Raw genomic sequence first — 23086 nt, forward strand, 5'->3', positions numbered from 1 at the left:
AATGGCCATTAGTTGGTAAGTGTGACTCGCCACAGTTTAAGGACACGTATGGTGACCACAGGCGAAAGGCCATGGGTAGATCATTAACTTTCCGGCAGAAAGCAGCTTTAACACTAGATTGGGGCTTAATGCACTCACACACTCATAATCGTGTTGTCATAGCAACACAGTCGAGACGCCAAGTTCGACTGACTGATGGTCACCACCAGTAAAAGTACTGCATTCATTTTTTTCATATATGTTTTTTTACATCCCCAGACTTTTGCCTTTGAGGGCTATAATCAACCAGTCGGGCCAGTCATCTAAATTGTGAGTCGCGTTAGAATCAACATATTATCCTACTGCTTTAACGTGGTCAGAAGACAAGGTTTCAAAACCAACGTGCGGATCACAAACCTTTTCTCGTTGTATCCACAATAGCTGTATGTATTGGAGCATTTTCATTCACAAACTGTTAGCTTCGTATCTTCCCACAGACACAGCCACTCCATCTCTGACACACATCTCTGGGCTGGAGTGCCATGAGTCTGAGTGCCAAGCTATAGACTACTGTAAGTTGGACAGACATTGTCCTGCACTACTGAGAGGAAGCAGGACTGGGCAAACACATCAGAACTTAGAGAACTAATAGTCCTTTTCCACAGTCATCTTCCTCTTGCCCTCTGTGTCAAACGCCTACAGACCCAGAGATGTCCTCCTATACTACCATGCCACATGCCCTGTGGCTAGTGAATTGCAGAGCAAGCTGACCTAGAGTATCATTATCTCTCTTTATATCTCTAATCAAATCAAATGTTATTTTGTCACACATTAGCAGATGTTATTGTGGGTGTAGCAAAATGCTTGTGTTTCTAGCTCCAACAGTGCAGTAATATCTAACAATTCACACAACATAAAACTCTCACTCTCTCTCTCTCTCTCTCTCTCTCTCTCTCTCTCTCTCTCTCTCTCTCTCTCTCTCTCTCTCTCTCTCTCTCTCTCTCTCTCTCTCTCTCTCTCTCTCTCTCTCTCTCTCTCTCTCTCTCTCCCTCTCTGCTACTTCAGAGGACATTCCGGTACAGTGCCTTTTTCCCGGATGAACGGGATCAGCAAATATGGAGGAAACAAGGGGGACAGGGAAGCACAATCGCAATGATAACATCCACCCAGCCTTAACACACAGACACAGGCAGGCAGAGACGCAGGCCAACACACACATCACACGCACGCACGCACACACACACACACACACACACGCGCATGCATACATTTCCTTCTTTAATGGACAAGGGGAGGTCCATGTCCTCACACTTTCCTCTTAGATAAAGAAACTGGTGCCTTAAGGCCACCAGTCACATGCCTTTTCAATAATCAGCACTAGAATCATGATTGGCCTCTGCCCTGTCTCTTCCCACTATGAGTGCTTCCCAGTTCCCATGCACTGTCTTCAATGTCAAAAAGGACAATCCATTTTCCTACTAAACAGTGTGTGGCAAGAGACTAAAGATGTTATAATACCTTAATGCAGTACGTCTTCTGAAGCACAAGTATAGACACTATACTATACTATGTCAGTCATTTCTAGAAATCCAAAGGGCCTGTTGGTAATGGTGGCACTATCCACAGTACTTAGTTATGGTTTTGACTGGATAGAATACAGCTTATTTAAAATTGACTTTTCGTAGCAGGTTAGGAGAACCTACGCAGCAGGTTAGGAGAATAAAAGTAGGTAAGGAGAATTAGGTTAGGGTTAGCAAAAATGCTATATTTTCCAACTTCAATTTGACATGAGCTGTATCCAATCCAGACATCACCCTTAGTTACCTGTGTTAATCACTGGCTGGGTACTTGGTAGGTCACACCTAAAAACTTAGGTCAGGGTCACTGAAGAGCTAAAAAGGTACTTCACACAGTTGACTGTCAACTAGTGGAAACCCTATAAACTACAAACACTATGGATGGAAAATAAGGCAGGGAAAAAGTAGTTCATGTCACTGTCCTATTTTCCCAACATCCCCAAAAGTCCCATCCTGTGTCACAATGTTTTGTCACATGTATGTCATACTACAGTTAGTTGGCTTGAGCTATGGACCGATTACGATTACGTTACTTTTACCACAGCGGTTTTACCGTTATTGAGGCTGTAAAATGTACTGTAACACACTCTGTAACACACAAACACTGTGCCAGCTGTACAGACACGCCCAAAAAGGGCATCCACACAAAAGTAGTGGAGCCTTCAATTTTGTGCAGATATGGGTTATTCATTTTAAAATAAATTATAAATATAGTTTATTCATTCATTGTCCTATCATGATGGAACGGTCCCCAACCCTATACCCTAGACACCCACCTGAGCGAACCACACACTAAGGAGAAGTCCATATTTGTTTTATAGTCCTAATGCAAGTAGCCGATACGCAGCCAAGACCCACGGTCAGAGACCCACTAAAGCAGCACTGGCACCTCAAGAGTCTGCTCCTGCCTGGCAGGGTTGGTCCAACAAAGCCAAAGCCCCCTGATGGGTTAGCATAATATACAAGGAATTTATCAAAGCTGCTAATGAGAACCTTGATGACCTTGTACCTAGCCGGTGGGAATTTCGGTTAGGTGCCCCCCACCCAAGTAGTGGCAGTGCTGACTACACTAGCTGCAGTAACCCTTGGGGAGAGGTCACACTTGGACAATTAGAGAGGGGGCAAATTATTGCAGCCCTTGTGGCACAAAATAATCGAAAGGTCTGACTGCACAGAGATACTTGGGAAAACGGGGGACCAGCGTGTGTGTGTTTTAGGGTAGGGCTCCATCAGCTAGGACTTGGTATTGGTTAATCAAATCTCCCCACTCTTGCATGCCTTCTCAAAGAGCTACAACTGTATATGCATTTGCACATCTAGTCATCTCTTGAGTTGGGCTCAGGGATGGAACAACTGTTGAACATCTGAGCTTGTGGTTGTTGGGGGGGAAGGGTGGGGAGTGTGTGTGTGTGTGTGTGTGTGTGTGTGTGTGTGTGTGTGTGTGTGTGTGTGTGTGTGTGTGTGTGTGTGTGTGTGTGTGTGTGTGTGTGTGTGTGTGTGTGTGTGTGTGTACGTATCCCACATCTGTTGCTATGGGGTAATCAATAGAAGATGAATCACAAATATTGTTTGCTAAAATAATAATTGCTTGCCAAAAATGTAATTATTGTAATGCCAATCCTGGTTATAGGTAACAATCCTTCGTATGAACTGCCTACATTATTATGCATATTATTTGTTAATTGTGGAAATAAATTAAGATATGCAAGATATTTTTTATATATACTGAACCGAAATATAAATGCAACATGCAACAATGTCAAAGGTTTTACTGAGTTACAGTTCATATAAGGGAATGAGTCAATTGAGATAAATTAATTAAATCAAATCAAATGTTATTTGTCAAATACACATGGTTAGCATGTTAATGCGAGTGTTGCGAAATGCTTGTGCTTCTAGTTCCGACCATGCAGTAATATCTAACAAGTAATCTAACAATTTCACAACAACTACCTTATACGCACAAGTGTAAAGGAATGAATAAGAATATGTACATAAAAATATATGGATGAGCGATGGCCGAACGGCATAGGCAAGATGCAGTCGATGGTATAGAGTACAGTATATACATATGAAATGAGTAATGTAGGGTATGTAAACATTATATAAAGTGGCATTGTTTAAAGTGGCAAGTGATACATTTATTACATCCAAATTTTAATTATTAAAGTGGCTAGAGATTTGAGTCAGTATGTTGGCATCACTCAATGTTAGTGATGGCTGTTTAACAGTCTGATGGCCTTGAGATAGAAGCTGTTTTTCAGTCTCTCGGGCCCAGCTTTGATGCACCTGTACTGAACTCGCCTTCTGGATGATAGTGGGGTGAACAGGCAGGTGGTTGTTGTCCTTGATTATCTTTTTGGCCTTCCTGTGACATCGGGTGATGTAGGTGTCCTGGAGGGCAGGTAGTTTGCCCCCGGTGATGCGTTGTGCAGACCTCACTACCCTCTGGAGAGCCTTACAGCCCGACAGGATGCTCTCGATTGTGCATCTGTAAAAGTGTGTGAGTCTTTTTGGTGACAAGCCGAATTTCTTCAGCCTCCTGAGGTTGAAGAGGCGCTGCTGCGTCTTCTTCACCACGCTGTCTGTGTGGGTGGACCATTTCAGTTTGTCCGTGATGTGTACGCCGAGGAACTTAAAACTTTCCACCTTCTCCACTACTGTCCCGTCAATGTGGATAGGGGGCTGCTCCCTCTGCTGTTTTGTTTCCTGAAGCCCACAATCATCTCCTTTGTTTGTTTGACATTGAGTGTGAGGTTATTTTCCTGACACCACACTCCGAGGGCCCACACCTCCTACCTGTAGGCCATCTTGTCGTTGTTGGTAATCAAGCCTACCACTGTAGTGTCGTCTGCCAACTTGATGATTGAGTTGGAGGCGTGCATGGCCACGCAGTCATGGATGAACAGGGAGTACAGGAGAGGGCTGAGAACGCACCCTTGTGGGGCCCCAGTGTTGAGGATCAGCGGGGTGGAGATGTTGTTTCCTACCCTCACCATCTGGGGGCGGCCTGTCAGGAAGTCCAGCACCCAATTGCACAGGTTTGGGGTCGAGACCCAGGGTCTCGAGCTTAATTACGAGTTTGAAGGGTGCTATGGTGTTAAATGCTGAGCTGTAGTCGATGAACAGCATTCTTACATAGGTATTCCTCTTGTCCAGATGGGTTAGGGCAGTGTGCAGTGTGATTGCGTCGTCTGTGGACCTATTGGAGCGGTAAGCAAATTGGAGTGGGTCTAGGGTGTCAGGTAGGGTGGGGGTGATATGGTCCTTGACTAGTCTCTCAAAGCACTTCATGATGACGGAAGTGAGTGCTATGGGGCGATAGTCAGTTAGCTCAGTTACCTTAGCTTTTTTGGGAACAGGAACAATGGTGGCCCTCTTGAAGCATGTGGGAACAGCAGACTGGAATAAGGATAGATTGAATATGTCCGTAAACACACCAGCCAGCTGGTCTGTGCATGCTCTGAGGACGCGGCTAGGGATGCCATCTGTGCCGGCAGCCTTGCAAGGGTTAACACGTTTAAATGTTTTACTCACTTTGGCTGCAGTGAAGGAGAGCCCGCAGGTTTTTGTAGCGAGCTGTGTCGGTGGCACTGTATCGTCCTCAAAGCGAGCAAAGAAGTTGTTTAGTTTGTCTGGGAGCAAGACATTGTGGTCCACAACGGGGCTGTTTTTCTTTTTGTAGACCGTGATTGACTGTAGACCCTGCCACATACCTCTCGAGTCTGAGCCGTTAAGTTCGCGAGTCTACTTTGTCTCTATACTGACACTTAGCTTGTTTGATTGCCTTGCGGAGGGAATAGCTACACTGTTTGTATTCAGTCATGTTTCCGGTCGCCTTGCCCTGATTTAAAAGCAGGGGTTCGCGCTTTCAGTTTTGTGCGAATGCTGCCATCAATCAACGGTTCCTGGTTGGGGAAGGTTTTAATAGTCGCTGTGGGTACAACATCACCGATGCACTTGCTAATAAACTCGCTCACCGAATCAGTGTATTCATCAATGTTATTGTACGACGCTATGCGGAACATATCCCAGTCCACGTGATCGAAGCAATCTTGAAGCGTGGAATCCGATTGGTCGGACCAGCATTGAACAGACCTGAGCAAGGGCGTTTCCTGATTTAGTTTCTGTCTATAGGCTGGGAGCAACAAAATGGAATCGTGGTCAGATTTTCCGAAAGGAGGGCGAGCGAGGGCTTTGTATGCGTCGCGGAAGTTAGAGTAACAATGATCCAGGGTTTTACCAGCCCGGGTCGCGCATTCGATATGCTGATAAAATTTAGGGAGCCTTGTTTTCGATTAGCCTTGTAAAAATCCCCAGCTACAATATATGCACCCTCAGGAAATATGGTTTCCAGTTTACATAGAGTCCAATGAAGTTCTTTCAGGGCTGTCGATGTGTCTGCTTGGGGGGGATATACACGACTGTGATTATAATCGAAGAGAATTCTCTTGGTAGATAATGCGGATGACATTTGATTGTAAGGAATTCTAGATGAACAAAAGGACTTGAGTTCCTGTATGTTGTTATGATCACACCACGTCTCGTTAATCATAAGGCATACACCCCCGCCCTTCTTCTTACCAGAGAGATGTTTGTTTCTGTCGGCACGATGCGTGAAGAAACCAGGTGGCTGATAACGTATCCCGAGTGAGCCATGTTTCCGTGAAACAAAGAACGTTACAATCTCTGATGTCTCTCTGGAAGGCAACCCCTGCTCAGATTTCATCTACCTTGTTGTCAAGAGACTGGACATTGGCGAGTAGTATACTCGGGAGCGGTGCGCGATGTGCCCGTCTACGGAGCCTGACCAGAAGACCGCTCCGTCTGCCCATTCTGCGGCGCCGTTGTTTTGGGTCGCCGGCTATGATCCGATCTATTGCCCTGGGTGGTGGACCAAACAGAGGATCCGCCTCGGGAAAGTCGTATTCGTGGTCGTAATGTTGGTAAGTTGACGTTGCTCTTATATCCAATAGTTCCTCCCGGCTGTATGTAATAAAACTTAAGATTTCCTGGGATAACAATGTAAGAAATAATACATAAAAAAACTGAATACTGCATAGTTTCCTAGGAACGTGAAGCAAGGCGGCCATCTCTGTCGGCGCCGGAAGTTGGGAGATGTGATTGTTTCCACCTCCCTCTAGGTGGGGTGGATTTCACATGACTGGGCAGGACTGCAGCCAAGGGTGGGCCTTGGAGGACATAGGCCTACCCATGTGGCTGCCATGCCCACCCCTGAGGAGCCAGGCTCAGCAAATCAGAATGAGTTTTTCCCAACAAAAGGGCTTCATTACAGACAGAAATACTCCTCAGCACCCCTCCACCCACCCTCAGTATCAGGAATGAAGATAAGACCCAGATGCAGACAACGTCAAATTAACAATGGTTTATAATCCAACAGGGGCAGGCAATAGACAGGTCAAGGCAGGCAGGGGTCAGTAAACAAGAGGTGGGGCAACGGTACTGGATGGCAGGTAGGCACAGGGTCAGCGTAGGCAGAGGTCAATAATCCAGAGGTGGGGCAAAGGTACAGGTAGGCAGGCAGGCTCAGGTCCCGTGTGGCTCAGTTGGTAGAGCATGGCGCTTGCAACGCCAGGGTTGTGGGTTCAATTCCCACGGGGGGACCAGGATGAATATGTATGAACTTTCCAATTTGTAAGTCGCTCTGGATAAGAGCGTCTGCTAAATGACTTAAATGTAAATGTAATGTAAACTGGTCAGGGGCAGGCAGAGTGGTCAGGCAGGCAGACTCAGAGTCAGGACAGGCAAGGGTCAAAACCAGGAGGGCAAGAAAAAGAGAGACTGGGAAAAGCAGGAGCCGAGACAAAAACGTTGATTGACTTGACAAACAAGACGAACTGGCAACAGACAAACAGAGAACACAGGTATAAATACACAGGGGATAATGGGGAAGATTGGCGACACCTGTAGGGGGGTGGAAACAATCACAGACAGGTGAAACAGATCAGGATGTGACAGTACTCCCCCCTCTAGTGGTGCCACCTGGTGTTCTACCTGGGCGCATACCTGGTTGACAGGGGTGCCGGCAGTGGAAGTCGGCGATAAGGGCTGGGTCCAGGATGTCTCTAGCGGGGACCCAGCACCTCTCCTCCGGGCCATAACCCTCCCAGTCAACCAGGTACTGGAAACCCCTGCCCCGTGGTCGAACACTCAGGAGGTGTTTCACCATGTACGCCGGATGGCCATCGATGACACGGGGAAGGGGAATGGGCCTGGAAACAGAAGACAAAGGGCTGTGAGACACAGGCTTAATCCTAGACATGGAAAGGTGGGTGAATACGGAGGGTACGGAGTAATAAAAGACGAACAGCAGTGGGGCTAATGACTCTAGAGATAGGGAACGGGCCGATGAAATGGGGCGGAAAGTTTACGGGATTCCACCTAGAGGGGCAGGTCCCGGGGTGGAGTGTCATATCCTCTGCACAAGCCGATAGTGTGGCACAGGGGTCCGGTGGTGATCCGCTTGTCGCCTATACCTGGAAGTGGTCTTCAACAGGGTGGCCACAGTTCCAGGTACGGCGATAGCGGCGGATGGACATCTGGGCAGAGGGATTTCTGACTTCCTCCTCTTGCTCAGGGAAGAGCGGAGGCTGATATCCCAAGGAACACTTGAAGGGCAAGAGACCCGTGGCAGAGCAAGGAAGGGTGTTGCGGGCGTACACAACCCATATCAGTTGCTAACTCCAGGTGGTAGGGTTGGCGGAAACTAGGCAGCGAAGAGTTATTTATCTTATAACTTGTCCTTGTGGTAAAAATTATGTGGGTAAAACAAAGCGTGAATTAAAAGTATGTATCTCAGAGCATCGTAGCACCATTAGGTGCCAAAACTTGACTTACCCAGTTGCGGCCCACTTTTTGGAGGCAGGCCACTCGATTTCGTCTCTGCGTTATATTGGCATCGAACATGTCACCCTCCCTAGGAGAGGGGGTGACCTTGATAATTTATTGTTAAAACGAGAGGCTGCCTGGATCTTTAACTTAAAGACCCTTGCTCCCTTCGGTCTCAACGTGGACTTTGATCTGAAGCCATTCTTGTGATTGTTGTGACTTTGCCATTGTGGTTGTTTGTAGGCTTGTGTGGTCTTAAGTGAGTCTATGATCGTATGCTATCCATTTGTGTTTATTGTATGCTGCTCTTTCTATGCCATTTTAATATTTGAGAAATTAACCAATGATATTAGGCCACTCTTGTCCATGATTACAGACACATGTGTGTCTTGACACTATATAAACGAGTCATCCCGCAGTGTCTGTGATTGTACCCTGATGAAGACAGCTTGCCTGTCGAAACGTTGGTAAATTAAATATTTGTTGCATCTGAGCTCCTAGAGTGTGCGGCTCTCCTTTATTTTTAAGTTTTCTACTCCGCTAGCCAGCACCTCGCCTAAATAGGTGTGCGTTTCTTTTTCTTCTAAATAAAAAAGTATACCAGTTTCATTTCAGGACCTAAAAATTGACAGCTGTGCCATATAGATTACAAAATAGTTGGGAAGAGATTTTCGATGTACCAATTCCATGGGACATGGTTTATGAACTGATACACAAAACAATGCTGTATTCAAAACCTTTCAGTTTAAATTGTTATACAAAATTCTTGCAACCAATAGAATATATATATATGGAGGATACAACCATCCCAGCGTTGCAGATTTTGCTGCGAAGAGACAGAATCATTAGATAATTTGTTTTTGGTACTGTCCATATGTAGCTTGTTTTTGGTCGCAGGTTCAGGAATAACTGAAGAATTGCAACATTTACCTGGAGCTAACTCTGCAAATATGTCACGGTCGTTTGTAGAATTAACGGACCAAGGCGCAGCGTGCGTAGAGTTCCACATGTTTAATTAAAGAAACTCACCAAAACAATACAGAACAAAAACAAAACGTGAAGTCAAATGCAGTGCAACTGGCAACTACATACAAACAAACAAGATCCCACAAAAACCCAGTGGAAAAAGCCTGCCGAAATATGATCCACCATCAGAGACAACGATAAACAGCTGCCTCTGATTGGGAACCATACCAGGCCAACATAGACAAATAATAACCTATATAACCCACCCTAGTCACACCCCGACCTAACCAACATAGAGAATAAAAGGATCTCTATGGTCAGGGCGTGACAGTAGCCCCCCCAAAGGTGCGGACTCCGGCCGCAAAACCTGACTCATAAGGGGAGGGTCCGGGTGGGCATCTAACGTCGGGGGCGGCTCCGGTATGGGGCAAAGTACACACTCCGCTCGCGGATACGTCAGCTTTGGTGGCGGCTCTGGTGCGGGGATCGTCACTGGAAGCTCTGGACCGTGGATCGTCGCCGGAGGAACCGGACCGTGGATCGTCGCCGGAGGAACCGGACCGTGAATCGTTGCCGGAAGCTCCGGACCGTGGATCGCCACCGGAGGAACCGGACCGTGGATCGTCGCCGGGGACTCCGGAACGTGGATCATCATTGGAGGCTCCGGACTGGGAACCCTCGCTGGAGGCTCCGGACCGGGAACCCTCACAGGAGGCTCCGGACCGGGAACCCTCGCTGGAGGCTCCGGACCGGGAACCCTCGCAGGAGGCTCTGGACCGGGAACCCTCGCAGGAGGCTCTGGACCGGGAACCCTCGTATAGGAGACTCTGGACCGGGAACCCTCGCAGGAGGCTCTGGACCGGGGACCCTCGCCGGAAGCTCTGGACCGGGTACCCTCGCAGGAGGCTCCGGACCGGGAACCGTCGCTGGAGGCTCTGGACTGCAGACCGTCGCTGGAGGCCTGGTGCGTGGAGCCGGCACAGGACGTACCGGGCTGGGGAGACGCACAGGAGGACTGGTGCTTGGAGCCGGCACAGGACGTACTGGGCTGTGGAGGCGCACTGGAAGTCTGGAGCGTAGAGCTGGCACAACGTGTCCTGGACAGATGACAACCTTCGCACGGCAAGTGCGGGGAGCTGGCACAGGACGCACTGGACTGTGGAGGCGCACTGGAGACACGGTGCGTAGAACCGGCACAGGACGTACTGGGCCGTGGAGGCGCACTGGAGTTCTGGAGCGTAAAGCTGGCACAACGTATCCTGGACAGATGGCAACCTTCGCACGGCAAGTGCGGGGAGCTGGCACAGGATGTACCGGGCTGTGGAGGCGTACTGGAGACACGGTGCGTAGAACCGGCACACATTGTACCGGAACGATGACACTCTCCTCAAAGCGAGTGCGGAGAGCTGGCACAGGTGGCATCGGACGGCTAACACGCTCCTCAGGGCGACTGTCTTGCCTCTCCAGCCAAACCAACAGCTCTCTCTCATCACTCTCCTCAACTTTCGCCAACCACTCCTCGCTCAATCTATCCCAATATTCCTCCTCGGTCTCTGACTCACCCCTCAGCTTCGCCGACCACCCTGTGTGCCCCCCCCCAAAACATTTTTTGAGGCTGCTTCTTGGGCCTACGTCGTGGCCGCGAACCCCGGTGTCGTCGCTGTCCCTCCTTCGCTGCTTCTGCCTGCTTCCATGGCAGGCTTTTGTCTCCTGCCATTATTTCCTCCCAAGTCCAGGATGTCTTTACCTCCTGGATATCCTCCCAGGCCCAGGATACCCTCTCCTCCTGTGCACGCTGCTTGGTCCGTGAGTGGTGGGATCTTCTGTCACGGTCGTTTGTAGAATTAACGGACCAAGGCGCAGCGTGCGTAGAGTTCCACATGTTTAATTAAAGAAACTCACCAAAACAATACAGAACAAAAACGAACTGTGAAGTCAAATGCAGTGCAACTGGCAACTACACACAAACAAACAAGATCCCACAAAAACCCAGTGGGAAAAGGCTGCCTAAATATGATCCCCAATCAGAGACAACGATAAACAGCTGCCTCTGATTGGGAACCATACCAGGCCAACATAGACAAATAATAACCTAGGTAACTCACCCTAATCACACCCCGACCTAACCAACATAGAGAATAAAAGGATCTCTATGGTCAGGGCGTGACAAAATAGCACTGCTGGGTGATTTAAAAAGTCATAGTCAATCAATCAATTACATAATAATGTTTATCATTAATTTACAATCTGTAGAAAATGTTTGTTAAACTTTTGTGAAGTTTTGTGAAACATCACAGCAGCGTTGAAAAATATAAGGCAAATATAAATAAAAATAGATAGATGGGAGGGGTTGAGTGGAGCTGAAGGTGAAGGTGGGGACTAAAAATAATAAGATAACTAATGTAAAATATACTGTGTCCGTAAAATACACTGCTCAAAAAAATAAAGGGAACACTTAAACAACACAATGTAACTCCAAGTCAATCACACTTCTATGAAATCAAACTGTCCACTTAGGAAGCAACACTGATTGACAATAAATTTCACATGCTGTTGTGCAAATGGAATAGACAAAAGGTGGAAATGATAGGCAATTAGCAAGACACCCCCAAAAAAGGAGTGATTCTGCAGGTGGTGATCACAGACCACTTCTCAGTTCCTATGCTTCCTGGCTGATGTTTTGGTCACTTTTGAATGCTGGCGGTGCTCTCACTCTAGTGGTAGCATGAGACGGAGTCTACAACCCACACAAGTGGCTCAGGTAGTGCAGTTCATCCAGGATGGCACATCAATGCGAGCTGTGGCAAAAAGGTTTGCTGTGTCTGTCAGCGTAGTGTCCAGAGCATGGAGGCGCTACCAGGAGACAGGCCAGTACATCAGGAGACGTGGAGGAGGCCGTAGGAGGGCAACAACCCAGCAGCAGGACCGCTACCTCCGCCTTTGTGCAAGGAGGTGCACTGCCAGAGCCCTGCAAAATGACCTCCAGCAGGCCACAAATACGAAGAGGAGGAGCAGGGATCGAACCAAAATGCAGACTTGTGATTTGCCATAATATTTATTAAAGTAAAGACGAAAACACGAACTTCACTTAACTAAACAAAACAACAAACGGAGTAGAAAAACCTGAACGTAAGGACTTACATGTAACGCAGAACGAACGAACAGGAAAATGACTACACAAAACGACGAACGAACGAACGAAACAGTCCCGTATGGTGCAACATAGACACAGACACAGGAGACAACCACCCACAAACAAACACTGTGAAACTACCTACCTTAATATGATTCTCAATCAGAGGAGATGAAAACCACCTGCCTCTAATTGAGAACCATATTAGGTACCCATTAACCAACATAGAAACAGAAAACATAGACTGCCCACCCAAACTCACGTCCTGACCAACTAACACATACAAAACTAACAGAAAACGGGTCAGGAACGTGACATAACCCCCCCCTCAAGGTGCGTACTCCGAACGCACCACCAAAAGTCTAGGGGAGGGTCTGGGTGGGCATCTGACCACGGTGGTGGCTCAGGCTCTGGGCGAGGTCCCCACCCCACCATAGTCAATCCCAGCTTACGTCTCCCCCTTAGAATGACCACCCTCTTATTTCCCCCACCTAATTTAAGGGGCAACACCAAGATAAAGGACAGCTCCGGGACAAGGTAGCTCAGGACAGAGAGGTAGCTCAGGACAGAGGGATAGCTCAGGATAGAGAGGTAGCTCAGGATAGAGAGGTAGCTCAGGATAGAGGGGCAACTCCGGACTGAAGGGCAGCTCCGGACAGAGAGACAGCTCTGGACTGAGAGGCAGTTCTGGATGAATGACGGCCCCGGACGCTCATGGCAGGCTGACGGCTCTGGACGCTCATGGCAGGCTGACGGCTCTGGACGCTCATGGCAGGCTGACGGCTCTGGACGCTCATGGCAGGCTGACGGCTCTGGACGCTCATGGCAGGCTGACGGCTCTGGACGCTCATGGCAGGCTGACGGCTCTGGACGCTCATGGCAGGCTGACGGCTCTGGACGCTCATGGCAGGCTGACGGCTCTGGACGCTCATGGCAGGCTGACGGCTCTGGCTGCTCATGGCTCGCTGGCGGCTCTGGCAGATCCTGTCTGGCTGGCGGCTCTGGCAGATCCTGTCTGGCTGGCGGCTCTGGCAGATCCTGTCTGGTTGGCGGCTCTGGCAGATCCTGTCTGGTTGGCGGCTCTGGCAGATCCTGACTGACGAACGGCTCTAGCGGCTCCTGACTGACGAACGGCTCTGACGGCTCGGGACAGACGGATGGCTCTGACGGCACTGGGCAGACGGATGGCTCAGATGGCGCTGGGGAGACGGATGGCTCAGATGGCGCTGGGGAGACGGATGGCTCAGATGGCGCTGGGGAGACGGATGGCTCAGATGGCGCTATGGAGACGGATGGCTCAGATGGCGCTATGGAGACGGATGGCTCAGATGGCGCTATGGAGACGGATGGCTCAGATAGCGCTATGGAGACGGATGGCTCAGATGGCGCTGGGGAGACGGATGGCTCAGATGGCGCTGGGGAGACGGATGGCTCTGGCCGGATAAGGCGCACTGTAGGCCTGGTGCGTGGTGCCGGAACTGGAGGCACCGGACTGGAGACACGCACTTCAAGGCTAGTGCGGGGAGCAGGGACAGGGCACACTGACCTCTCGAAGCGCACTATAGGCCTGGTGCGTGGTATAGGCACTGGTGGTACTGGGCTGAGGGCACGCACATCAGGAAGAGTACGGGGAGAAGGAACAGTGCGTACAGGGCTCTGGAGACGCACTGGAAGCTTAGTGCGTGTTGCCGGAACTGGAGGCACCGAACTGGATACACGCACCATAGGAAGAGTGCGTGGAGGAGGAACAGGGCTCTGAAAACGCACTGGAAGCCTGGTGCGTGGTGTAGGCACTGGTGGTACTGGGCTGGGGCGGGGAGGTAGCGCCGGAAATACCGGACCATGCAGGCGTACTGGCTCCCTTGAGCACCGAGCCTGCCCAACCTTACCTGGTTGTATACTCCCCGTCGCCCGACCAGTGCGGGGAGGTGGAATAACCCGCACCGGGCTATGTAGGCGAACCGGGGACACCATGCGTAAGGCTGGTGCCATGTAAGCCGGCCCGAGGAGACGCACTGGAGACCAGACGCGTTGAGCCGGCCTCATGACACCTGGCTCAATGCCCAATCTAGCCCTACCAGTGCGGGGAGGTGGAATAACCCGCACCGGGATATGCACACGTACAGGAGACACCGTGCGCTCTACTGCGTAACACGGCGTCTGCCCGTACTCCCGCTCTCCACGGTTAGCCTGGGAAGTGGGCGCAGGTCTCCTACCTGCCCTTGGCCCACTACCTCTTAGCCTCCCCCCCAAGAAATTTTTGGGGTTTCTTCTCGGGCTTCCTTGCTAGCCGCGTACCTTCATATCTGCGGTTCCTCTCTCCCGTTGCCTCCGCTCTCCTAAGCGCCTCCAGCTGTTCCCATGGGAGGCGATCCCTTCCAGCCAGGATCTCCTCCCATGTGTAGCAACCCTTGCCGTTTAATACGTCCTCCCATGTCCATTCCTGTTTATTAGTCCACTGCTCGAACTTGCGCTGCTTGGTTCTGGATTGGTGGGTGGTTCTGTAACGACGTTCCTCCTCCTCTTCATACGAAGAGGAGGAGCAGGGATCGAACCAAAATGCAGACTTGTGATTTGCCATAATATTTATTAAAGTAAAGACGAAAACACGAACTTCACTTAACTAAACAAAACAACAAACGGAGTAGAAAAACCTGAACGTAAGGACTTACATGTAACGCAGAACGAACAAACAGGAAAATGACTACACAAAACGACGAACGAACGAACGAAACAGTCCCGTATGGTGCAACATAGACACAGACACAGGAGACAACCACCCACAAACAAACACTGTGAAACTACCTACCTTAATATGATTCTCAATCAGAGGAGATGAAAATCACCTGCCTCTAATTGAGAACCATATTAGGTACCCATTAACCAACATAGAAACAGAAAACATAGACTGCCCACCCAAACTCACGTCCTGACCAACTAACACATACAAAACTAACAGAAAACGGGTCAGGAACGTGACAGGAACTCCTTCAAGACTGTTGGAAAAGCATTCCAGGTGAAGCTGGTTGAGAGAATGCAAAGAGTGTGCAAAGCCGTCATCAATGCAAAGGGTGGCTACTTTGCAGAATCTAAAATCTCAAATATATTTTAATTTGTTTATTTTTTATTTTTAACCTTTGTTTAACTAAGCAAGCCAGTTAAGAACAAATTCTTATTTACAATGACGGCCTACCAAAAGGCAAAAAGGCCTCCTGCGGGAACGGGGGCCTGGGATTAAAAATAATAATAAATACAATATAAATTGCAGATACTGTAGATAGTTTACCACTTTTTTGATCACTACATTATTCCATATGTGTTATTTCATAGTTTTGATGTCTTCATTATTATTCTACAATGTAGAAAATAGTACAAATAAAGAAAAACCATGGAATGAGTAGGTGTGTCAAAACTTTTGACTGGTACCGTATATTCACCAAAAATATATATGGGGGATTGGAAATGATATTGATGGAAGCCACAATCTATCAGCAACGTTAAAGCTGATCTACCCGCTAAAGAAAAAGTAGTGGAGGTATGCTGAAAAATTAGATTTTTTTTTGTTGTCTTTTTTTGTTGTCTTCATACCTTTGAAAATGTCTTTCCTCCTTTAAGCTCCTGCAATGACAAGAAGAAGCAGATGAAAAACCTGAAGCACAAACTCATGTGTGCTGCCAACACTTTCAGAAGAAACACACCTTCTTTCCTTCTATAGTCTATTCTACAGCATATGACATTTAAGTGGCTAGGATTCTTATTTCAAGTGCATTCAAACACTAGGAGACTAAACAAATTAAAGGAAGGAACCACTTGAAAAGTTTGATTATAAACAATCAATCTTTTCATTCTAAATAATCTTACAGAATGTGGTTTTAACAGTGGGCACTTGTATGCTACACTAGAAGAAAAGGTGTCTTATAAAACCACAAAGTGTATAGCTGAGACTGTTGTAAACTGCATGTTAATAACAGTTTACATGCATTACATTATAGTGTCCCCACTCCCTACAGATGAACTGATCTGAGTTCTGAGGACTACATGTCATAGTAGCAGATACTGAGCTGTGTGATTCTAGCCACACCCTGATCTCCAATCAGTCATTACTGATACAATAAAGGTAGAGTCACATTTCTCAATCCTCATATTTGCTGATACCATGGTAACACCATAGGGAGGAGTACTGTACAGTAGGTCCCGTGTAGCTCAGTTGGTAGAGCAAGGCACTTGCAACACCAGGGCTGTGGGTATGATTCGCCAGGGTTGTGAAAATGTATGCACTCACTACTGTAAGTCACTCTGGATAAGAGCGTCTACTAAATTAGTCAAATGTACTGCAGCTAGCATTGTCACTAATAAGAGCGTAAAGTAAACAACAAAAAATATAAAAGAGTCCATAGAACTTCTACGCTGACTGCAAAAAATACATTGAAAAACACCTGTTAAAGTTGATCTAGTGTGTAGTAGGTGTGTGAAAAGTCTGGGAATGTCTCATTTACATCAGAGTTGGAGATAAAAAGTAAGGGAGAAGGCTTCCATTAACAAGGTATGCTTAATACCAGAGTAACTACAGATTCATTTTCTTATAACAGGTTAACAATGTAACTAAAAGGCACTTTTGAGACAAAGAGAGCCTGGGCAAAAAAGCGTACGCAGTAAGTAAAAGTTGCCCAAAATAAGCATAACATTTTAGAAAGACACTACAGCAGGGCAACATTTTCTCACTGCATAGGCTGTTTTGCACTAGGAAAATATCTCCCCAATGTTGTCTACACGATACCATTATTTGGTATGGTAAAACACTAGACAATTGATAGTACCATTATTTGGCAGGTTAAAACACTACAGAATAGACAGTACCATTATTTGGCAGGGTAAATGACTAGAGCAGGGGTTGATGGGAGATGTAGTTACCTTGCGTACAGAAACCCTGCAGATGCATCGGTCCAGGACTCCAGTGGTAGGATTGGCACTCATTTTACAGACGAAGGAGAACTTCTTTTTCCAACGAACACAGTTCTGCTGAACCTCCTCCCTATAGACAGACAGAGATCATCATCACGATCATCATCATCAATCATTATCCTCATACCATTATCATCGTCAATATTATCCGTTTCTCTAGCTCTGTTTTGGGCATCCCTCCGGCCAATGCTTACTGTACAGTACATAATCAAGAGCCAAGCTCAAAAGTACAGCAAATGAAAACCACCTGCTCTGCTGTAGCACAGACAGAAGGGGTAACCCAGACACGTCACAGGGGCTATAAAGCTGAAGCATCCGTTTAGAAAGTTTTCTCACTACCAAATATTGTAGTTAAAGGAAGTCCAGTCACGGGTAGTGGAAGAGGATGGAACTAGGTGAAACTGGGCCGATATTCTGCTAATGTCTCATCGATGAAACATCTATTTTTCTGCTCTCAAAACTAGAATCTGTTACGAACACAGTGCACAAAGTTTTATAGACTTGATACTTTGCCAGTTTTAAAAAATTGCGTTGTTTAGAAGAGGTGCAAGGTCGAATTGAGTTTGTGCACACGCGCACTTCACAGAGGTGGCGTTCCCTAACGGAAATATGCAAATACATGTTGCAATGCGCCAATAAGATCTCACTAGCTCGTGCTTGGCTTTTCCCACCTCCTTGCTTGTTCTTCCTACTAAGCTTAATTTGCTAACACTGTAAATGACACAGATTAACTATCTTGGGTTAGTTATAAATATCTTTGGCTGTAGTAAAGGGACTATTACACACATAAGATACATTACACTGCCAAAGACAGAGTTCTACTGCTTGGAAAGCCCCTTACGTTCAATGCTCAATGCTACTACACTGCCACCAATGACTAACTAGAGAATGAAACCTAAAGTCAGATTGTAAGTGTGTGTGTGTGTGTGCATGCTTGGTGCATAGGTATGAAGTTATTTTCTGCATATGATTCCTCTTTTTGATGCCAAACCCACCACTGGTGTGTGTGGCCAAAAAGCTCTATTTTCATGTCATCCAACAAATGTAAATTCCTGGAGTTTGCTAAATGGCATTGGCACTTGGATTGTAACTGATTTGTCAATAACAGCTGGTGCGCGATGTCTAATATTAAAGAAGTCTCGAGGTATTGCTCGCCTGAGGTAGAGTACCTTATGATAAGCTGTAGACCACATTATATACCAAGAAAGTTCTCATCTATATTATTCATAGCCGTCTATTTACCACCACAGACCGATGCTGGCACTAAGACCGCACTCAACCAACTCTATAAGGCCAAAAGCAAACAAGAAAATGCTCACGCAGAAGTGGCACTCCTAGTGGCTGGGGACTTTAATGCAGGCAAACTTAAATCAGTTTTACCACATTTTTACCAGCATGTCACATGTGCAACCAGAGGATAAAACCCTAGACCACCTTTACTCCACACACAGAGATGCATACAAAGCTCTCCCCCGCCCTCCATTTGGCAAATCTGACCATAATTCTATCCTCCTGATTCCTGCTTCCAAGCAAAAACTAAAGCAGGAAGTACCAGTGGTCAGTACGGAAGTGGTCAGATGACGCGGATGCTACGCCACAGAACTGTTTTGCTAGCACAGACTGGAATATGTTCCGGGATTCCTCCGATGGCACTGAGGAGAACACCACCTCAGGCATCGCCTTCATCAATAAGTGCATCGACGACGTCGTCCCCACAGTGACCGTACGTACATATCCCAACAAGAAGCCATGGATTACAGGCATCGAGCTACAAGCTAGAGCTGCCGCTTTCAAGGAGCGGGACACTAATCCGGGTGCCTATAAGAAATCCTGCTATGCCCTCAGACGATCCATCAAACAAGCAAAGCGTCAATACAGGATTAAGATTGAATCCTACTTCACCGGCTCTGACGCTCGTCGGATGTGGCAGGGCTTGAAAACTATTACAGACTACAAAGGGAAACCCAGATGCGAGCTGCCCAGTGACGCGAGCCTACCAGACGAGCTAAATGCCTTTTATGCTCGCTTAAAGGCAAGCAACACGGAAGCATGTAAGAGAGCACCAGTTGTTACGGATGACTGTTTGATAACGCTTTCGGTAGCCGATGTGAGTAACACCTTTAAACAGTTCAACATTCACAAAGCCGCAGGGCCAGATGGATTACCAGGACGTGTATTCAAAGCATGTGCGAACCAACTGGCAAGTGTCTTCACTGACATTTTCAACCTCTCCCTGACTGAGTCTGTAATACCTACATGTAGACCACCATAGTCCCTGTGCCCAAGGAAGCAAAGGTAACCTGCCTAAATTATTACCACCCCGTAGCACTCACATTGGTAGCCATGAAGTGCTTTGAAAGGCTGGTCATGGCTCCCATCAACAGCATCCTCCCGGATACCATAGACCCAATCCAATTTGCATACCGCCCCAACAGATCCACAGATGACGCAAACTCAATCACACTCCACACTGCCCTTTCCCACCTGGACAAAAGGAACACCTATGTGAGAATGCTGTTCATTGACTACAGCTCAGCGTTCAACACCATAGTGCCCACGAAGCTCATCACTAAGCTAAGGACCCTGGGACTAAACACCTCCCTCTGCAACTGGATCCTGGACTGGCAGTGTGGTGCCAGGTCAACAACCTCTCCCTCAATGTGAGCAAGACAAAGGAGCTGATCGTGGACTACAGGAAAATGCGAGCCGAACAGGTCCCTATTAACATCAACGTGGCTGTAGTGGACCGGGTCGAGAGTTTCAAGTTCCTTGGTGTCCACATCATCAACAATCTATTATGGTCCAAACACACCAAGACAGTCGTGATGAGTGCACAACAAAACCTTTTCCCCCTTAGAAGACTGAAATATTTGGCATGGGTCTGGGGATCTGGGGGATCCTCAAAAAGTTCTACAGCTGCACCATCGAGAGCATCTGATCGGTTGCATCACCGCCTAGTATGGCAACTGCTTGGCATCTGACCGTAAGGCGCTACAGAGGGTAGTGCGTATGGCCCAGTACATCACTGGGGCCAGCTTCCTGCAATCCAGGACCTATATAATAGGCGGTGTCAGAGGAAAGCCCATAAAATTGTCAGAGACTCCAGTCACCCAAGTCATAAATTGTTTTCTCTGCTACCGTAAGGCAAGCGGTACCGGAGTGCCAAGTCTAGGAACAAAAGGCTCCTTAACAGCTTCTACCCCCAAGCCATAAGACTGCTGAACAATTAATCAAATGGCCACCGGACTATTACATTGACCCCCCCATTTGTTTTGTACACTGCTGCTACTCGCTCCTTATTATCTATGCATAGTCACTTCACCCCTACCTACATGTACAAATTACCTCTAACCTGTACCCCCGCCCCCTGTATATAGCCTCGTTATTGTGTTACTGTTTATTATTTTTTACTTTAGTTGAACTCTTCTTGAACTGGACTGTTGGTTAAGGGCTTATAAGTAAGCATTTTACGATAAGGTCTAAACTTGTTGTATTCGGCGCATGTGACAAATAAAGTTTGATTTGATTTAGATTTTATGCTATTGTCAGGTGACATGAAATTAGAACTCTTTGGCCACGTACACCAGTGGTGGGTTTGGCATCGAAAAGAGGCATCATATACTGAAAAAAAAACATACCTACTATAAAATATGGTGGTGGATCTTTGATGTTATGGAGCTATTTTGCTTCCACTGGTCCTGTGGCTCTTGTTAACGTCAATGGCATCATGAACTTTATCCAGTAGGACGTTTTAGCCCAAAACCTGGTTGCCTCTGCCAGGAGGCTGAAACTTGGCCTCAATTGGATCTTCCAGCAAGACAATAACCCCAACCAAATTACCTCATGGCGCCATGACAACCATGGAACACACAGTAGTCATGAAAGACAGTAGTGAACGAAAGGAGGAGAAGAAGACTATTGGTACTACACAACCAAACTTGACAACAACGGGATGTCCATACAAAGGCCATACTTTCATTTTGCACACAGGCCATACTTTTTAAAAAATCAGGAAATGTAAACTTTCACTACTCCATCTATGTCAGCAGAGTGCTACAAGTTCCCTGTTCATTTAAGTGAGATTTTTTAGTCAGAGAATCTTTCCCCTTTTGTTTGGTCTAGACTACAGGCAACGTGTCATCAATGTCTCTCTCTGTCTCGGTCTCACTGTCTTCCTCTCTTTCTCTTTCTTTTTCACTTCCTCCTTTGGCTATCCATGCCTTATAGTTTAAGTCAGGAAAGGAAGAGTGTAGGGGTTATAAGCTAACACAACACTAGAAAGAGAGATAGCAGAATTACTGAGCCAAAAATTTATTTTCAAATATTGAAGTAAATTCAGTTATTATAACTTTTTCAGGTCTTGGAAACAATTCTAGAATTACACATTCTAAATTAGACAGATTCAACATTCCCTTCATATTCAGCCTGGAGGTCATGGAGCACGAACAGCATGGGATCAAATCAAAATCCTCTAAGAGGAAGAGACCAGAGGATGTGGATGATCTCGGTAGGTAGCCTAGTCAGTAGTCAAGGTAGTTCTTAACCCCTAAAATGCTCTAAGGGCAGCTGACCCTGTGTTCCTACTAAAAAGTGTGTTTTTGTGGTATCTGTGCGAGTTTGGACTGGGAGCATAGCAAAAGATAAATGTCCTTAAATCACTTAAGTACCATTCTATTCTATGTCTCTGTAGTGCCAAAGGCCTGCCTTAGCAGAGCTGTAGAATCATCCACTTCTAGCCACCCTGGAGGCTCCAGGCCCAGAGAGCCAAGCAGGGTCTCACCCAGGCAGGTCCCAGATCAGCGAGAGTGCCAGCGAGGGCACATCCTAAGACAGCGATTCTCAACCAGGGGTACTAGGACCCCTGGGGGTACTTGGCCTATCCACAAGGGGTACTTGAGAAGAATCATGAGACCATAGACTTACTGGTAAAACGCACAAGGGGATTTTAACCCTTATGGATAAACAGAAAGGGAACAGAAACCGGTTGACAACTACTGCTCTAAGAGGAAGAGACCAGAGGACGATATTGGTAAGTATCCTAGTTAGTTCCAGGGCCCCTGTGCTCCTGCCTAAAACTATCTCATGTGTAATTTCCTTTGTGAGATGGACAATAAAGTAATATTCTATTCTATGTCTCTGTATTGCCAAAGGACTGCTGTGACAGTGACTACTGTAGAGCCACGGAAGAAAACCTATGAAGGTTTGTCCGATGGCGCATCATTGAAGAGACAGATTTTCTATTTTCTACATTGTAGAATAATAGTGAAGACATCAAAACTATGAAATTACACATATGGAATCATGTAGTAACCAATTTGTTTTTAAACAAATCAAAATATATTCTTCTAAGTAGCCACCCTTTGCCTTGATGACAGCTTTGTACACTCAAAGTTGTGTGAGGAGGTAGCAGGCCTGAGGGGGAGTTTGGAGTTCAGCCAGAGTGAAATTCTCACGCTCCAAAGAAAAAACAAGACACTCACAGCCAAGGTAAAAATCCACGATTGTCGACTCAGGGAAAACAGGGTGATGAAGGAGTCGCTACCAGACATACAAAGTCGTAGCATGTGTGAAAATCTTTTTTTCCCTGGGATTCCTGAGGACGCATCCAATAATCCAGAGG

At 47.1% G+C, this 23086-nt stretch overlaps 1 protein-coding gene across 3 annotated transcripts in view; it reads right to left on the minus strand.

Annotated features, from left to right (window-relative positions):
* Window positions 1-23086, minus strand: part of LOC139551986 (early estrogen-induced gene 1 protein-like) — a 70567-nt gene that overhangs the window by 8589 nt on the left and 38892 nt on the right. The window contains exons 1-3 of one of the 3 annotated variants that reach the window (XM_071363321.1): window positions 17416-17497; window positions 16093-16122; window positions 7584-7789 (exon numbers count right to left, since the gene is read on the minus strand). In XM_071363321.1, coding sequence (XP_071219422.1) covers window positions 7584-7676 — 93 coding nt within the window. In that variant the 5' untranslated portion in view covers window positions 7677-7789; window positions 16093-16122; window positions 17416-17497. Of the gene's footprint in view, window positions 1-7583; window positions 7790-16092; window positions 16123-17415; window positions 17537-23086 lie in introns of those variants that run through there. The other 2 variants (XM_071363319.1, XM_071363320.1) reach the window with 2 other exon arrangements.

Source organism: Salvelinus alpinus, chromosome 24 (assembly GCF_045679555.1).
Source record: "Salvelinus alpinus chromosome 24, SLU_Salpinus.1, whole genome shotgun sequence".
Taxonomy (NCBI): Eukaryota; Metazoa; Chordata; class Actinopteri; order Salmoniformes; family Salmonidae; genus Salvelinus; species Salvelinus alpinus.